Source organism: Ictalurus punctatus, chromosome 7 (assembly GCF_001660625.3).
Source record: "Ictalurus punctatus breed USDA103 chromosome 7, Coco_2.0, whole genome shotgun sequence".
Classification (NCBI taxonomy): domain Eukaryota; kingdom Metazoa; phylum Chordata; class Actinopteri; order Siluriformes; family Ictaluridae; genus Ictalurus; species Ictalurus punctatus.
In genome coordinates this window covers 29,552,925-29,573,145 of record NC_030422.2, presented here as the reverse complement: position 1 = coordinate 29,573,145, position 20,221 = coordinate 29,552,925, and the positions used below count along the sequence as shown (strand labels likewise).

General features: G+C 38.0%; 1 protein-coding gene across 2 annotated transcripts; it reads right to left on the bottom strand.

Annotated features, from left to right (window-relative positions):
• Nucleotides 1–2,799: 2,799 nt before the first annotated feature.
• ripk1l (receptor (TNFRSF)-interacting serine-threonine kinase 1, like) lies at nt 2,800–19,008 on the bottom strand. 2 transcript variants are annotated; one of them, XM_017472405.3, is made up of 11 exons: nt 18,447–19,008; nt 15,250–15,457; nt 13,229–13,382; nt 12,190–12,327; nt 11,518–11,749; nt 9,667–9,816; nt 9,190–9,266; nt 8,602–8,671; nt 7,096–7,608; nt 5,980–6,129; nt 2,800–5,793 (listed from the first exon to the last, which is right to left on the bottom strand). In XM_017472405.3, the coding sequence occupies exons 2-11, from the start codon at nt 15,399–15,401 to the stop codon at nt 5,471–5,473; spliced, it is 1,959 nt and encodes a 652-aa protein (XP_017327894.1). In that variant the 5' UTR covers nt 15,402–15,457; nt 18,447–19,008; the 3' UTR covers nt 2,800–5,470. The 2 variants fall into 2 exon arrangements, with proteins under 2 accessions (XP_017327894.1, XP_017327896.1); XM_017472407.3 differs by lacking the exons at nt 13,229–13,382; nt 18,447–19,008 and having other exon boundaries at nt 15,250–15,380.
• Between the last annotated feature and the right edge of the window lie 1,213 nt (nt 19,009–20,221).

Sequence of the window (20,221 nt, the reverse complement as noted above, 5' to 3'; positions counted from 1 at the left end):
ATTAGTGCGGACACTGTTGGGTTTCTGTGTGTAGAGTATCAGGACTCTGTGTTTAGCTGCTGGAGAGCAGGGTGATGGGAAAAGTGGAGGGGTGTGAGCCCCCTGCTGGTACAGAGATAAAACCGACAGCAGAACTAAAGCTTTTTTTTTTATTATAGTAAAACACTGTACTGTATACGACTACCACAATACACTTATAAAATTTAAAACTAGAAGGCTACGTATAAAAAAAAAAAGTAGAAAAGAAACACTTTATAAAAACTGCTCATTCTTAAAGCCCTGAGTGTCTATTTCCATATAAACCATTAACCACTACTGTGCATTGTGACATCACAAAGACATTCCGTGCTGAACACAGGCCCAACCCAGACGGGCGGTAATTCCAGTTTTTGGCCTCTGATGAAAAAGAGATAACAAGTAGAAATGTAACTTCTATTGTTACTCGAGCAGCATGGTACTATACGTACAGTATCTCTAGTTTCACTCCAATAGACGACGTCTTGTACTTTGTCCACCACTGTATATAAATCTGAAGAAGAATCCAGGGAGTAATTATTGTCGATATAGCGAAGTACACCAAGCTGCATATGCAAGTACAGATGGTGTGTTCAGACATGTCAGGAAGTGAACTAAAAAGTTCAATCGGTTCAGTATTAAAAAGAGCGCTCGCTTTACCTACTTGCACCATGAATTTCAAAGACAAACCTAAACTTTAATTTCCTGGCCATGAATATTTGGTCCTCAATAAACGGATTGTTATATAACACACCCAGTGCAGGCATTTCTTGTTCGTAATGCAACACGGATAAACATCTCAGTCTTGAGGATAAACGTTTTGTGGTGAAAGGTTGTGAGCAGGGCAATTTACATCAATCATATCTTGTGAACTATCTTTAATGCAACACTGAGCTCAGATCCAGTCACCAGATAAAGCGACAAAAAGACTCCGTGCCAGATAGATGAAGCAGTCACAGCACGGGGAAACCCGGCCACACTGAAAAGCAAATCCTTCATTGCTTTTCTTTTATAGGAAGAGTTGTTGCTGTTTTTTTTTGTTGTTTTTTTTTAAAAGAATTAAAAACATCAGAATGTAATTGTATGTAATTACAATAAATCAAATTCCCCATTGCTTTGTCTTTCACTTTCATCAGCGCGTTGATGTTTTCAGTGCTACACTGAAATTCATTCACTGTCCAATCACAGCCATACAAGCCATCTATGAGGGTGTGGTTATAATTAACTTGTAATAATGGAGCGGCTGTGGATCAGGTGGTAGAGCGGGTTGTCCACTAATCGTAGGTTTGGCGATTCGATTCCCGGCCCAGGTGACCCCACATTCCGAAGTGTCCTTGGGCAAGATGCTGAACCCCAAGTTGTTCCCGATGGCAAGGTAAAAAAAAAAAACGCTATATAAGTGCAAACCATTTACCATTTATGATTTATGTACGTTTAGTGATCACCATGTATTAATGAAATTGATGTGTACAGACCGTTCCGTAATAAAGTCTATGCTTCCTCTTGATGGCTAATATGAGCTTGAGATAGTCCTGACTTGCTAAGACAGATATTTCTGTAAGTTACTGGGCAGAAACTCAACTGCAACTAGAACAATGAATGTGAATTCATCCCCCCCCCCAAATCAGTAAATGGATTTAGGGACTAACTCGAAACACAACTGTTCTTGTGTTCCATCATGTACGAGTTTGTGTTCATGCAAAAATACACACTAAAACATATAAATACACAAACTATAGCACAACATACTTCTAATCCCATTCAATTACACCATTAAATCATCGTGCCATATAGAAGTAAACAATAACTTGTTGGCAAGACATGCACCAAATAATTAAAAAGAGACACAATGTAGGTTCCATATTTTAATACCTTAAAGCATGCTTTAGAGAAATATTCGATAAGTATCTAAATCGGAAAATATGGCACTGAAAGGTGTGCACTGAGAATCTGTAAAGCTGAAGTACAAATGATTGCATACTGAGTCTGCTATTGAAAATATATTTACAATACATGGTATATAGCAAATATACAACTTTAATAAATTGAGGTTTTGCTAAATAAATACACACACACACAAAAAAAAAATCCCAACAAGGGCTACTCTGGCTTCAGATATGTCTATCTAGCATTTATAAAAATGAAATAATTTCATGATGAGAAAGACAGAAAGTGAGTAATAAAAAAATAAAAAAAGAAACTTTTTTATTTTATTTTTTATTTAGATTTTTTTTTATGTCCAGTCATTTAAAAATGATCTGTAAAAGCATACACTTAATGGTAATGATGATACTTATATTGTGATATCGATGTCATAACATTCTATCTCAATAGTAGCTCTGCTCCGAGCAGTCCATCACCTAAATAATGAGTGTTTCTCAATACGTGCACTTGTATGTCCTCACCAGACGTTATCTTTCAATACCCAAAGTACAAAAAAACAGTTAAAAACCCACTAGAAGTGTTCTGGAACCTTTTCCCAATAAAAATGAAGGATGTATTGGTTGTTGACTTGCCAACAGGAACGAAATGGAAAGTCCCATAGTTTATTGCGACATCATCACTACAATGGAAGATTCATCTCACAACCATGACGGACGTTCTTAATCTGAACGAATAGACCTCGTATTTTGACTTAAATTTAAGTGGGAATTTGTAATATATAGATATATTACAATATATATATATAGTTGTCATAATATAATGTATAGTTGTAATAATATATTGTGGTCATAATATAATTAAGCTCATAATATAAACGGTGTATTCCAATGTTTGGTGGGGGGGGGGGGGGGGGGGGGGTCGGGGGCAAGGCTGTGTTCCTTTGGGAACTAGCACTAAACTGATAAATCAGGATTAAACTGAATTGATAGTTTTAATTGCGCTGCAGTTCCAGGAAATCCAAAGGGCTACTGTACAATCCAGACGTCTGAGTCTGACTGAGGTATTGCGCAAACTTGTACACGTGAGTTCGTTCTTGCATGGTTACTTGGCAAGACTGTACTTCCCAAAAGTCTGTTCTTCGTTTTCTTGTCATTGAGAAACACTCAATATCTCATCGACGGTCTTCGGTAAAAAGCAATATACTGTACACATACAGTAGATACACATAGCAATGTAAACCTACCGAATACACCTACGGGACATATTATGTGATTTATAAAATGTCCAATGATTATGTTTGCCCAGTCGGTGTACCTGATGATAAACTTTATCAGAAAGTTTTCTGGCAGTTCAAGGTCTTTATTTTATATACTATATTCATTCATCCGGTCAGTATTTGTTCTTACAGGAACTACTTGTGTCTGTTCGGCCTTAAGCACGTCACAATACAGAAAACAACCACACACATATACACAACAGCGGCTCTCAAACTTTTTGCAGCCAGGGATGCCTCTAACTTCAAGATAAATTCCCCAGATCCCCACAGTGCAGTTTTACACTATATGGTAAAAGTTATGTGAACACCTGATCATCACACCCATGTGTGTTTCTTCCCCAGACTGTTTCCAAATGTTGGAAGCACACGTTTGTTTAGAACGTCTTTGTATGTTGTAGCATTATAATTCCCCTCCCAGGCCCGAACCTTGTTCCAGCATCACGACGCCCCTGTGCACAAAGCGAGCTCCATGAGGACATGGTGTGTTAAGGTTGGAGTGGACGAACTCGACTGTCCTGCATAGAGCCCTGATCTCAACCCCGGTGACCACCTCTGGGATGAACTGGAAAGCCGACGGCAGTCTGACATCATTGCCTGACCTCGCTAATGCTCTTGTAGCTGAACGAGCACAATAATAACTCCATAATCGAGTGGAAAGTCTTCCCAGAAGAGTGGAGGTTTTTACCCGTCTCCATATTAACTCCCTTGGTTTTGGAATGGGATGTCCATCCAGCTCATATAATTATGTTGCTCAGGTGTCCACATACGTCTTCCTGAATATTATTTCAATGTCTACGATGATATTTGGGTGATTTATTAGAATGATTAGAATTATGTCTGAACTCTCTGCTTCACGGAGCCTTGGGAGTCCCACTTTGATGTATACGATAACGCTCATTAACTCATAAAGAGCACACAAAATGGTTGCACTAAGTTGTGAATATAACAGTGATCACCTGTAAAGAATTTCCTGAGGATTTTTGCTTTGAATGTCCAAAGAAAAACCAAAATAACGTTTTGGCTACCACAACGGCCACATCCTAAACCCTTCATGTAAATGTGACCCGGGAGACAGCGAGACGGGAACGGAAATCAAGTGTGCAATTGCTGCTGTTGTTTATTCTCAGTTGAAACACTATAAACAGCTGCGGAAAAATTGCAGTCTTTTGCTGTAAATTTGCCAATTGTTTTATTTATTTATTTATTTTTTTGGTAAAACGGTTATCAAAAAGTCTTACACGCTCACACCCTCTGAGGAAACCCTTACAGGTTTAGTGTAGAACCCTACAACAAAACTGAAGGTAGAACTCATTAATATTACTATTTTGGAAGCTAGGAGCCCTTTATTATCTAACAAACCCTTAAGGAACCTTCGAAGAACCCTTCTTCTTCTTCTTTTTTTAAGAGTGTATTAAATGGGGAAGCTTATCATACAAACTCCATTTCACTGGAAATTATTTGTATTCTTACTACGTAGAACCTGTCAGGCACATCAAATTGAGCTATCCTGGTTTCTGAAGGGTTCTTTAAGGCTTCGTTGCATAACTTTGGGATCTATAGCTCTTCAAAAGGTTCTAGTTGGATCCCTTTTTGAGAAAAGACCCTTAAGGGTTTTCTCCGGAGGGACAAATAAAGAACTCTTAAAAGTAAATTAAAAGTATTTGAATTATTTACAATAACGTTCGCAATTTGTAAAGTGATTTTTGGTCATTTTGAGAATGAGAGAGAGAGAGAGAGAGAGAGAGAGAGAGAGAGAGAGAGAGAGAGAAGGAAAACTATTTTATTTGACTCGATGGTCAGGAGAGTTTATATTGTAAACATACACTAGACTGATGGTGAATTTTCTGCCGATATATCCCGTCATTTTAAACCCTTACGTTGGTGTTCAAAATACATGCATGCAGGCTCATTAAAAATAATCAAATCGATCATTTCTTTTTCACTTCTTTTGATTTGAAAACGATAAAACGATTAAACGACTTGTGATGCAGTGGCACGCTGTGCTTTCTCTCAACCCCCCCCCCCAAGTAAAATTTTTTGTCAATTCTTTGTGTAACTCTGAAAACCGAAATCTGTTTATCAGAAATCACGAAAAGAAAAGTTTAAAAACCACCCAAACTAAAGAATTATATTAAAATGTAGAAACCCCGACCCTAGAAATAACATGTATTCAAAAGTACGAAAATGAAAACAGAACTAAAACGAAGATGTATCAAAAGAATAATAATAATAATAATAACAACATCCACTGCTATTATTACTATATAAAAGTTTCCCCTGGACTAGAACTTTAACTTAAATCAGGCTCTGAGTGCTGGCATTCGAAAAAACGGTGTAGTCTTGAGACTTATGGAGTAGTTCGATGAGCACATCTGCTTTAATGGACCCCTCCAGGGCACTACAGAGTTTTCCCACCGTACACCCTTGAAGACCTTCCTTCATCTTCCAGCGCTCCAGCATCTGGTGGACCTTCTCGGCGAGGCCGTCACGCATGTAGTCGTGTTCGATGTGGTCGATCTCCACGTCGCTGAGGCCCAGCTTCCTGGCACAGGTTTTCCACGTCCCGCCTACGTTCTTTTGCACCAGCTCCAGATGTTCATCAGTTACACTGTGGTCCACTGCATGAGAACAACACACACTCAATCCATGTGGCATTATCACCGCCGAACGTGCGGCGTGTAGAACAGGAACATTAGTATATTTGTTTCTAATCGATCTGTATTCGAAACCGTGAGTGTGAGACTATATATATATATATATATATATATAAAACCCCGTGAAGAATACGTGTGAAAGAGGCTCACCATACTGCAACAGTAGCTCTTTATACTTTGTGTTGGATAACGCCGTGCTGGACTGCGAGCCGAGAGAACAGCTGTCGACACTGCGGTAATGCATGGTGTTGTTGTTCCCGATCTGAATCCCACTGGCTTGACTGATGTACAGAGATCCGCCTAAAACACGACGTCGGGAAGAAACGTGATGTTGACGCTTTTCATAGGAGGTTGGACGGTAAAGTCCTAAAATAACTAGTGCGCTGAAATCATAAAAGAATATACACTCACTGTCCACTTTAACATCAACATTCACGTAGAAAATAAATGAATAAAAGTGATCTGTGCGATGCTGTTCCGCTCAACACGAGCGTAAAGAGTGATTATTTGCGTTACTATAGACTTCCTGTCAGCTCAGACCAGTCTGGTCGTTCTCCTCTGATCGCTCTCATCTACAAGATGTTTCAGCCTTTTAAGTTATGTGTGTAAATCCCAGGAGATCGTCAGGTTCTGAAAGGGTTAAAGTCACGGAGATACTGTGCACGTTAACCGAAGCTCTTGACCTGTATCCGCATGATTTTATGCATTGCGCTGCTGCCACACGATCGGCTGATTAGACGACTGCGCGAACGTGCGGGTGTTCCTAATAAAGTGGACAACGAGTGTATGGATCATATACCGACATAGTAAATTTAGATTTATATAGATACTACTTTCCTTTTGTTTGTTTGTTTTTTTTTTTTTAAATCTCACTATAACAACATCTGCAAAAATTAGGGTGTGTTTCATGTAAATTAGATATTTATGCAAGGGCGTGTCATATGCATATTAAGAAGGGATTAGTGGGTGGAGCTTGTTTCCATGCAGTTGTTTATGGAAGAATTGTGACATTTTTGTAGAAGTATGAAGGTTAGTTATCTAAACATCCTATAAATCTGCAAATATCCTGCAATATTGGTCCATATCTGTTTTGCAGATCATTGTGTAGTTAATTCTTTATGCGTTACTGTCTGATTTCAGTCAGTTTTAACCTTATTTGACAGAATATTTGTCCCAAGTGTTATTAATTATAATGATTCTTTTGAATTATTTGTATTCTTTTATACACAGTGACACACCCTGTACGACAACACTGTGTATGTGTACCTGTTTCAGTCTGCGGGGCGATCCCCACTGCAGAGAGGTCAGAAGGCCATGACTGCATGCGCTCGAAAGGTTTGGACGGCTGGTGCGGTCCACACTGCGAGTACGGCGCCGACATCTCCCTGTCGTAATCCGGCCGGACCGGAATATCCTGAGGACTCAGATAAGGGTTAGGTTTGGACCAAGACTGCACTGAGGACACCTGCTGAGGAAGATCTCCAGCCCAGTTGGAACTCGACGTAGTCTGCACGACCGGAACAGGGAAAAGGTACGAAGAGAGGTTGGGCTGTTGCCCGCTGGTGTAGCTACCGTGTTTGTGGTAGTCTAACTCTTGGTTCAGTTTCTGCTCCAGGTTAAGAGGGGCGGGAGGAGGATCAGGGATGGCGTCCACTTGAAAGGCACCTGAGGTCATTAAACTGAGGTCCTCCAAGCTGGCTTCCACCGGGCCCAGGTCTGAACTCCTCAGAGGGGTGGGCGAGTCACCGGAGCACTGCAGAAAGGACGGAGCCGCCAGGCCTGACATGAGGAAAGTGAACATTAATATTACATAAGCTTTAGTAAATATGCAACTACGATGTATTGATTTAACGATCAAGTATCTGTTTGGCATCTATTTATTTATTTATTTATTTTGCTGAGTTGGAGAACATTCAGGGATTAAGATGGATGATCTACCAAAATAAAATAAATAAATAAATAAATAAATAAACTAATACATTTTTTTTTATTTTTTTTTATGAATCTCTCCCCCTTTCACCAATTTGATCAATTCCTCAAATAATTTTGTCTGGTTAGCCTGAGCTCCCGACAATAACGAAACTCAAAGCTAACATGTTTGTTATTATCATAATATTGTATTCGTTTACTTGTCCTCACTTCTTGTGTTGTTGACTAACCTTAATGCTACACTCCACCTATTATCCTACCTAGAATGATCAGAAAGGAGCAGTTCATACTGAGAAACCTCTTCATTATAAGTATTTATACCACAGCACTGTTGAATTCTCAATTCTGTTTGGTCCGAAGGTGGGAATTATTATTATTATTATTATTATTATTATTATTATTATTATTATTATATTTTTTAATAACAGCATCTGCAAATCACAGATCATGCTTTCTGTTTGTTTGTTTTTTTGTAACATGACAAGCTGAGTTTTTTTAAATTATATCTTATTCATTTGAAGTGAGAGGGAAAAAGAGAGGCTGGTGAGGGAAGGACTGTTTATAGCTGCTCATAATATAAGTGAGAAAACGACGTTAATCGAGATTAAATGTAATTCTAAATGGATAAAAAGTCTTTAATGAATAAAGAAAAGCAACTCCATATCATCACACCACCGTGTTGTTTTGATTATTTCTCATGCACGCTGGCAAGTGTTTTATTCCTTACATAAAGAATTTAGTTGAGAAAAATTTTTCACTTATTACAAAACCAATGAGCGCCTTATACCATCCAGATAAATAGTAAGATCATTCATATTGTTGTTCATTTGGAGGTCAGAGTACCTGCAGCGGTAGACTCTGTTGTGAGTGTTTTTAACTTCTCCAGCAGCTCCGATGGACCTTCATACACATCCTGCATGAAAGAGAGATATAATGAAATAATATTCATTTCAAGCACAATGAAATTAATAACATCTATCAGGTTTTAAACCATCTTCTCAATTACACACACACACACACAAATAAACGAACACCATCCCTTTATCACAACGTTCAACTGTTCATAACGGTTTCATTCTAATAGATTACTGGACGTGGAACGTGGGTCTAGTATTGGACACAGAGATACTGAAGATACTAAACTCCAAGTAAAACTTGCCAAAAAAAAAGAAAAGAAAAAAGAAGTGCATTAAATTTCTGAACGTGAATAAATAGAAATGTTCTCTAATAACATGTAGGCCCACCCTTTGCCTCTATAACTGCCTCTAATCTTTTATCGTCTTCCTGAGTTTCATATTGCATCCCATGCTGTATTTTTTTATTTTATTTTTTATTATTTAAGTATTGTTCATTTTTATTAGCCTGCATCCAATTCTTATTTTCATCCCGGAAATAAAGGGCGTGCAAACTTTTGCACGCAGCAACACTTACCTTAAGGTCACGTAGATCCTGCTCAACGTCTCGTTCCAGGTTGTTCTTATAGAAAGCCGAAAATGAGTCATAGCTCTCTGTGATAAGAAAGAAAGAAAGAAAGAAAGAAATTGAAATAAAGTGGAAAGCATGATTCAAAGAATTACAACTTAACAGTCTGACATTTTTTCCATCTGATCCCGATATTTCATCAAAAAATTCAAAAAGGTTGTTCTTTCTTTTTTTTAAAAAAAGAAAAAGACATCATTTCCATGGTTTATACAATGGCATGATGATGCAGCTTCACCACTTGGTCCATGCAAGGCATTTTACAGACTCTCTAATCTCTAATGGTCTTGTATGGATTACTTCCACTACATTAACAGTGTGACCTACTATAATAATTGATATTATCCAAACCTTAAAAAATTCAGGAAATATAATTACTTTTTTTTATTTTTATTATATTACATACAAATAAATACCCGAAGCCCAGACCTTTAAACCGGGGTCGTTTCTGAGGGTCGTGCTCCCAGCATTTTTTCATAAGAGTGATAATCTCTTTTGGTGAATCGCCTGGAATAAGGGTCTCATCTGGACGGTCTCCCTTACGCACACACTGGCAGATCTGGTCTTGACTAATAGCATCTGGAAAATGAAGAACAGGACGATGCAGGCTCAGTCCAAAGGCTGGTCCATAGCACCAAAAACACAAAGCTGAACCCATCACACAGTCATTTCCACTAATAAATATACTGGATAAAAAAATAACCCTACTGGGGAAAAAAAAACATATTAGACTGGGAAAAAAAAGATTAGACAGATTAGACTGTCCAAATATTAGTCTTGTTAGTCAATATTTCACTCATCTAGTAACAATTACAGGGCCTTTCTACAGCTTCCCTAATGGCTCTGACGGCTTGTTTCAATGACTCGAAAGATTCATTTTTTACATTTCTAAATTGTAAACAATGCAAAAACACCGTGCGTTGTTTTGTCCGTATACAACTGCGAATAAATTACAAGAAGTGCTACGAACAGAAGTTTGATATTGAAAGGCAGCGCCATTGCATTAGATGCACGATGAAAGGAATGATAATATGATCATTTCGCGCGTTTCCAAAGTTGCGACATCGTGTCTCCGTGTATTGTTATATACGTAGTGCACGCACACAAAGTGCACATGTCCAATAAAGCTCGTGGCCAGATAAGGCCAGACAAAGATATTAAATGCTAGTCTTACACCACCAGATTGAGATATAGAGCCATTATACAGTTGCAATCAAAATTCTACTAAGTACTAAAGATGCTTCCCATGAAGGGGGTGAATACTTTTAAAACTGGGGAAATCATTATAAGTTGCGTTTTCAGTTGAATTTGGGGGAAACCACTTGAAGCATTCGTTGTGTCGAACTATTTCAATCTCTTTTGTTTGAGTTGTTCATCGCAAACAGCTGAAAGTCTGTACATTTTGACAGTAAACCTCAATCGCAGTGGGGGTCGAATCATTTAACTCCCAAGTCAGTTAAATGGTTTTAAATCTATCGGGTGGGTGATATGGCAGAAGTATCCGATTATACAGTGGGGGAAATAAGTATTGAACGCGTCAACATTTTTTTCAGTAAATATATTTCCAATGAGGTTATTCACATGAAATTTTCACCAGACTTTGGTGTTAACTCAAGAAATCTGGAAGTATAAAGAATTCCCAACATTAAAGTGCATAAATGCAGTTATGTGTAATAAAGAGGAATGACACGGGAAAAAAGTATCGAACACGCTAACTGAAATGTATTTAATACTTAGTGGAGAAGCCTTTGTTTGTAACGACGCTTCAAGACACTTCCTGTATGAAGAAATGAATGTTCCGCAGTAATCAGGTGTGATTTTGGTCCGTTCTTCTAAACATATCGTCTTTAAATCTTGTTCAGCTGGATTCGAGTCAGCTGACTGACTGGGCCAGTCTAACACCTTGATTTTTTTTCCCTCTGAAACCAATTGAGAGTTTCCTTACATATATTGCGAGAAACTGGCAGCAAGATAGTACAGTAGTGCCATGTAAAGAAAAAACAACAGCAACACTGATTTCGATGATATCTTAATTTAAAAGTAGATATTAACGTTTATTCAATGACTTGTTGAAATGCTAAAAAAATGCTAATGATGTCGATGCTATTCCCAGGATGAAATTTAACACAATGTCCTGTGATCATATTGCAGTCCATAATCTACCACTTTTGTTGCATTTTTGCACCAAGATACCGAGCTAAAGGGACAGAATTCATGTCTATGGACTGGGTTACAAACATAACCGTGTATTCACAGTGTCTCATGTTCTACGTCACTCACTCTCATAAGGCTCCTGGTTGGTCAGAATGACCCACACTACAATGGCGAAGCTGTAAACGTCCGATTTTTCAGTGGAGCGAGTGTTGATGCTTTCCAGGTGCTCAGGAGCCATGTAGCACAGTGTCCCGGCCGCCGCCACGCTCGACTTCTTGCCTGCACGACTCTGTCTGCGCGACTCCTCCCTCGTCAGCCGACTCCACGTCTGACACGTGGCCAGTCCGAGGTCTGCGATCTGACACGAAACGCACAACGCTTCAGTCCAACACCTCGATGTAAACCCTCAGGAAATTTACAATACGTGGTAAACATAAACATATTGCATTCGCAGAAGTATAGTAACGAATGTGCAATACGATCTTAAAGGTAGATTTGTTATCGGTCGGTCTCCGCGACAATTTTTTTACAATGGTTTTACTCCGTAAAGTTTACGTTCAAGTTTTACCATAACACCACTCATACTATAACTTTACTTTAAAATGCTGTTCTTTTTAATGCTCACTGTGAATTAACTAACTAGTTCGTTTTATTCTTAGCATCTTTAGTTAGGTCATTTTATCGTTTAGCTGCGTCCACCTGCGTCAGAATTCTTACCGTGTAAAAGTTTATATCATAAATGTCTCAATATCTCAGGACGTACAGCATCAGGGTCAACAATCCCAAACGTTACTGTACCTTTATATGGAAATGTTCATCGACCAGGATGTTTTCCGGTTTCAGGTCCTTGTGAATGACGTGGTTGTCTGTTAGATAAACCATTCCTTCCAGGGTCTCCAGAACTATCCTTCCTTTAATGGATACTGGAACTTTCACCTGGATTCATCAAAGAGCGCAGCATTGAAATATTAACGTATAAGAAACGTTGCAAACAGATGGGATTCATTTCAATGATTCAATGTTTGACGCTGAAAATATATTTCCAAAGAGTAGCATGTTTGTACTTTATTACAATACTTAAATAATGCTTTGCCACATTTCCATTATATACACATTATATATCCAGTCATTGATATATACATCAATCAAATTGGCTCAGTTTAGCATACAATCAATTCATCAGTGTGCAAAAAACAACAACAACAACAAAAAAAAACTGACAATTCATCATCTCATTCTACACAGTGTAGTTAGCGCTATAGCTATCTCTGTGACCGTCTAAATATGGATAATCCGTCAGACTGCAGTCTTGCACTCTGTACAATGTTCAGTAATCCGAACAACACAAAGACTTGTACAGAATGAGGCTCATCCTTTACCTCCCTAATATCTCATTCCAAAAACCATGCTGTTTTGCTAATTTGCTAACTAAATTAGCCTGTTTTCTTTGCTAATGCTGGGTCAGACTAGCATCAATTCCAGTTGCTAATATAATAGGCTAGTCAGGGAGTCTAAAGGTAAATACTGCGCACAGATTGAATGATGGGTTCGATCAAAACGATGCAGTTGCTTTACAACAAAAATCATCTTCGGGTGAAAGCACGACTAAAAGAAATTCTTTTTTTTTTTTTTTTTTTTTTTTACAGTTAGAACGCTTTACTGAGTGAGAATTTGAGACATTGTCTATACTTTCATTTCTCAGTCCATCTCTGGTTATTACTACTACTGTATTATACTACTACTATTATTGTTCCTAGTTACTGTGTGTAAAGCAAAGTGGAAACTCCAGCACTGGAAACATCAGGTGGTTAGATATTGATGAGTTTGGCATTCTCACTTTCTGCAGCATGGACAGCAGGTTGCCATTAGGAATGAGCTCCATGACCAGCGAGTAATCTCTGTCCTCCAGTATAACCCCCAGCAATTTAACCACGCGCTCGTGTTTCAACCTGTTCATCAGACTGCCTTCCTCCAGCAGAGACGACGTCTGCCTGCATGCACAACAACACGCCACTTACATAAAGCCTACAGCATTATTATTCTTATTAATTATTATTTTACACTGTGTGCATTGACCTGTGTGAAGTCAGCATTCAGTATAAAATTTAAATAAAACCATTCATACATATTTGCGCCATAAAATTGTTCAATTATGTTATATTTTAACATTATACATTATTTGATAATGTGAGTCAATGGCTGAGGGTGACAGCACAATGAATTGAATATATATATATATAGGAATGGAACTTTAATAAAAAAGGAATTCATTAATTAACACACAAAAATGTGCATACGCACAAACTTTGGTTCCCCAAATCACATTTTCATTTCCACACACAATGTATCCTAGTTCTTGTTTGAGGAACAGGGAGACAAAACCACAGGAGTCAACAAAACGGCCCCAGAGAATGAAAAAGGGAAGCAGAACACTTTAAAAGGTTACTGACTGAAAGACTGAAAAGTCTCATGGTCTGTAACCTCCATAAATACGATGCCTTTTATACTGTAAATATTCACTTTGCAGCAGTATTTGGTTGGTCGTGAGTTCAAATCCCAGCACCACCACGCTGCCACCACACCACTGGGCCCCTGAGCAAGGCCCTTAACCCTCAACTGCTCAGTTGCATAAATGAGATAGATGTAAACATCACATCTGTCGATCTGAGACGATCGTTTTTAACTCATGACCAAAGAATTCTGTCATGATTTGTGTCTATGAGAGCAATATCGTGACAGAAAGCATAAACGGTAAAGAAGAAATCCACATGAGACACGAGGAAGAAATTTTAAACCTCAATTTAAAAGCTATGTCTTGTCATGGATTGTTTTGACTGGTCTCGTCTGGTCTTGGTTGGTCTGGTCTTGTCTTGTCTTGACTGGTCTTGACTGGTCTTGGCTGGTCTGGTCTTGGCTGGTCTTGACTGGTCTTGGCTGGTCTGGTCTTGTCTTGACTTGTCTTGGCTGGTCTGGTCTGGTCTTATCTTGGCTGGTCTGGTCATGACTTGTCTTAACTGTTCTTGTCTGGTCTTATCTTGGCTGGTCTGGTCTTGCCTTGGCTGGTCTGGTCTTGACTTGTCTTAGCTGGTCTGGTCTGGTCTTGCCTTGGCTGGTCTGGTCATGACTTGTCTTAGCTGGTCTTGTCTGGTGTTGTCTTGGCTGGTCTGGTCTTGTCTTTGCTGGTCGTGTGTTGTCTTGTCAGGTCTGGTCATGTCTTATTTCAGTTTGTCGTGCCTGGTCTGGTCTTTTCTGACCTTGTCCAATCTAGTCTGGCCTTGTCTTGCCTTATGTGGTCTTATCTTGTCTTATGTGGTCTTGTGTAATGCAGAACCCAAAATACTCACTCATGACATGGTGGTTCCTTTTTTTTGTCTGTGCGTCTAATCTGATATTTATTGTTTTGTTATTTCTGCTCTAGTCTTGTCTTGTGTGGTCTTTGTGTGGGCTCTGATTTTATCTTGTCTGGTCTTGTGTAATGCAAACCCCAAATACTCACTCATGACAAAGTGGTCTTGTGTCTTCTCTGGCTTTATCATTTCTGGTCTGTTTTTTTTTTTTTGTCTGGTCCTGTCTAGTCTTGTCTAATCTTTTCTGATCTAGGTTAGTCTTGTCTGGTCTTACCTGATTTGGTCATTTCTTGTATTTTTTCTTCTTCTTGTTTCATCATTTTTAGATTGGTCTTATGTAGTCTGGTGTTGATTGATTTGGCCTTGTCTTTTCCGGTCTCATTTGGTCTTGTCTTTTCTTTTCTTATTGGTCTGTCATGGTCTTGTATTTTCTGGTTTGGTCATTTCTGATCCAGTCTTGTCTTCTGTGGTCGAATCTCGTCTTGTGTAACGCAGACACACAAATACTCACTCATTACGAGGTGGTCCTGTGTAGACCGTCTTCTGCACCACATGTCCCAGCGTTTTGTGGTAGCACAGAAACACCTCCCCAAACCCGCCGTAATCCAGACGCTCCTTCTTGATGAGGTCTGAGGACTTCATGACGTCCAAGCTCGTTTCCATGGTTTCACTGCTTAATGGGACATGGGTCTAATCCCAAATAGTGCCCTGTAAGTGCACTACATAGGAGATAAAATAAGATCTACATGTTATAACCAATGATCAGTGAATTCAAGTAAAAGTCATATGAATAATATGTCAGAAATGACAAGCGGAAAAATAAAACTACACGCCCTACACGTGAAATATTAACGTGAAAACAAATGAATCGTTTGGAAAATAATCACACGTTCAAAACGAATGAATCACGTAAAAAAAAGAATCACATGCGAAAAGAGTCACATGAAAATAACCAAATCACATGAAAAGAATCACGTGAAAAATGAATCGTGTGGAAAGAATTACATGCAAAAATAAATGAATCACGTAAAAAGTATCGCATGCGAAAAGAGTCACGTGAAAAGCAAACCACGTCAAAAGAATCACAGGTGAAAAAATTAATCGTGTGAAAAGAATTACATGTGAAAATAAATGAATCACATGTAGAAAAGAATGACGTGGAAAGTCACATGTACAAATAAACAAATCACGTGAAAATAAATCATGTGAAAAGGATCACGTGAGAAAAACCACACGTGAATATAAATTAAATGTGAAAAATCACATGAAAATAAACTAAATGTATAAAAGAATCACATGAAAATAAGCTAAATGTCTAAAAGAATCACATGAAAATAGATGAATCGTGTGAAAAGAATCACATGAAAATAAACTACGTCTAAAAGAATCACATGAAAATAAATGAATCGTGTGAAAAGAATCGCATGAAAATAAACTAAATGTCTAAAAGAATCGCATGAAAATAGACGAATCGTGTGAAAAGAATCGCATGAAAATAGATGAATCGTGTGAAAAGAATCACATGAAAATAAACTAAACGTCTAAAAGAATCGCATGAAAATAAACTAAATATCTAAAAGAATCGCATGAATATAAACTAAATGTCTAAAAGAATCGCATGAAAATAAACTAAATGTCTAAAAGAATCGCATGAAAATAGATGAATCGTGTGAAAGAATTATGTGAAAAATGAATCATGTGAAAAAAGATGGGGGTAGCTAGCTGGATGCTGTCACTGATCACAGTAGGGATGAGTGATGCTAACGTAAACACTCACCTGAGATGATAACATTACTTTAACATACAGCTCACGGTAATGTTAGATATTCCCATTTTTTTGAGAGTTCCCATTTTTGAACGTTTTGAGAGTTAACATTAACATAGCATTACAGCTATTCACCATGATGTGATACAGAGAGTGGGTTAATGTTAACTACATTTAGCACGTGTTTTGGACAAGGCAAGCTGTAGTAATTAGCATTAGGAGGATGGGTTAGGGCCGTGTTTCTTCATGTATTCTGTGAATGTTAATGCCGGGTAATAGGTGCAGACAGTCAGTGGCTAACAGAACTTAGCTAGCTCAGTAATGTCAAGATCAAAAGTTCTTCACAAGGCTAACGTGACAAAAAGCGAGGATGGGGTTACAGTAGGTTGTAATGCTTCCCACTATCTCTGTAATGTTGGTTAAATTAATCAGGTTGTGCAAAAGGATTGGCGGTGACATGCTAAAGGCTGGAAAAGAAATACTCTCAAGTCAGCTAGATTTTCCCAGTGAGGCCACAGCGCCATTCTGTTCATTAGGAGAGTGGAGGTCACTTTTCCAAAATCACACAATTTGGGATTCTGTAACGCAAGTTCTCAGTTAAAGGCCAAAGGCATTTCTCAATATTTTGTAGCTAACAGCTAACCAACACTCTTTCCTCTTTTACAGCTTTTCAGATGGAAAGGAGCGGGACTCCTGTCTTCCCAGATGTCAGGGAGATTTGTCAGAAGATGCGTCAACTCCAGGTCTTACATCTGACTAATGTTCAACTGATTTTAATAAACGTCACCTGAATGACATTAAATGGTTTGTTTATTTCGTGAGCGTTTTAGTAGAATTTTAGCACACAGACAAATTGCATTTTAGGATAACTTTAGGGAAAAAAGTATCAAACAGGAGTGCCCAGTCTTATCCGGAAAGGGCCGGGGTGGGTGCAGGTTTTCATTCCAACCGGGCAGGAGTCACACCGGATTCCACCTGTTTAATCAGTTGAACTTGAGCTTTCAGTAGACTCCGGTGTGGCTTCTGCTTGGTTGGAACGAACCTGCACCCACACCGGCCCTCCAACAACCCAACTTTATGGGTTAATTAACCCCAAGTGTGTTCTGTCCTAAATTTACCCAGCCATTGGCTTAAAAATAACCCAGTGTTTTTAGAGTGCAAGAACAATCTACAGGAATGATTGTGACTCACCAAAGGTGTGTGTTTGTTTGTACATGTGTATGTGTGTGTGTGTGTGTGTGCGCGCGTGCGTGTGTGTTATTTTTGTTGCTGTTGTTAACTTACTCATATTTTGGTGGATTAATACAGACATATTTAGCTTTAATACATTAGTGTGTGTGTGTGTGTGTGTGTGTGTGTGTGTGTGTGTTCTGGAAAACCAGAACGGAAGTGGTAAGCAATGTTCACAGTGTAAGAGGAATAAAAGCGGACATGCGCGAGATGTGAAAGGTTAACGCTTTAAATCTTAATGTTTATAATCCCACTGAGGGGAAAATAATAATAATAATAATAATAATAATAATAATAATAATAAAAAAGCCACGGACGTGTATAAAACCATAACAAGATATTTTTAATGAAACAATCTAAACCTTGAGGGGTTTATATTTATTTATTTATTTATTTTGAGCGCACGGACGCACCATGGAGTTTATTACTAGATCACCGAGTCATAAATAAATAAATAAATAAATAAATAAATCCTGTAAACATCAATCCAACGGTCTCTTACTTTTATAGACTCTTATAGACACCTATTTACCCGACAAAAGCACTTCCCAGATCTAAGTGAATAGCTTTCTACTTTCACACACACACACACACACACACACACACACACACACCACCCTGAACCAAAGCAGCTATTAAAAAATAAATAAAATAAAATAAAATCAAACAGTGTAGACCTGTTCCAGTATTCAGTATACAGTAGATCTACTCACCGACTCTCATCGCGTCCCACTTTCAGTTCCTGTAGACTTTATTTCCGGATTGTAGAAATATTCAGACATCACAAGTGAAACAAGTGAAGAAGAAAAAAAAGAAAAGAAAAAACACACCTCCATACACGCAGACTGGAATAATCCACTCCAGAGCACAGGATTGTATCATTCACGCTTCACTTCTTCATCTTCTTCAGATGTGGAAATGTTTTCAGACAAGGGTTAATGAGTGAAATGTGAATATTCAGAAGGGTAAGGGGGGACGGGAGAAGTGAAGGGCTGCTGTGAGTCCAGAGAGAATTTTTTGTAATAGATACGTTTTCGTTTTCATTTTCATGCCTGAAAAAGAAAGAAAGAAAGAAAAGGAAGATGTATTTATATCCTGGTGAGTTTTCCAGCTCCAGGCGCCATAAAGGTCACTAAAGCGTGATTTTATATGGAGACCAAATGTCCTCAAGGGACAGAAAGTTCTGACAAAGAAAATTTTTTTCTTTCTTTGTATTTCCTTTTAAAAAATTACAAAAACTGATTTTAAAACTAATATTACTGATATTACTACTACTACCACTATTACAACAACTACTACTACTACTATTACTATTACAACAACAACAACAACAACAACAACAACAACTACTATTACAGCAACAACAACAACTACTACTACTATTACAACAACAACAACAACTACTACTGTTACCACTATTACAACAACAACAACAACAACAATTACTACTACTACTACTATTACAACAACAACAACAACTACTACTACTACTACTATTACAACAACAACAACTACTACTACTACTACTACCACTATTACAACAACAACAACAACAACAACAACTACTACTACTACTACTACCACTATTACAACAACAACAACAACAACAACAACTACTACTACTATTACTATTACTACAACAACAACAACAACAACTACTACTACTACTACCACTATTACAACAACAACAACAACAACAACAACTACTACTACTATTACAACAACAACAACAACAACAACAACTACTACTACTATTACAACAACAACAACTACTTCTACTACTACTACTACTACCACTATTACAACAACAACAACTACTACTACTACTACTACTATTACTACAACAACAACTACTACTACTACTACTACCACTATTACAACAACAACAACAACTACTACTACTACTACTACTATTACAACAACAACAACTACTACTACTACTACCACTATTACTACAACAACAATAACAACAACAAATACTACTACCACCACTATTACTACAACAACAACTACTACTACTATTACTACAACAACCACTACTACTACTACAAATAATAATAATAATAATAATAATAATAATAATAATAATAAACAACAAGAGATGCAAAAAGTTCTCCCCGTGGTTACTGGGTTTAAGGTTACAGTTAGGTTTAGGTGTAGACATAGCATTCAGCTGCATTAATAAACATGTCAAGGAAAAGTCCTCACTAGGATAGTAAGACAAACTTGTGTGTGTACGTGTGCGATGCCTGTACAAGTGTATAAGATGGAGCAGTGGTACTAGGGTCAGTCATTGTGCTTTGTCCAAAAAAAATAAATAAATAAAAAACACCTGACAAATTGGCTAGAGTCTGAATAGAAAGCAGCTGTTTCTAATAAACTGGATAATAAACTTCAATACACTATGGGTCCGTCTTTGTTATTATCTATTTCTTCCATTAACCCTAGACCCTTATACTGGCCTTGCGCCCTCTTACACACTCCCTTA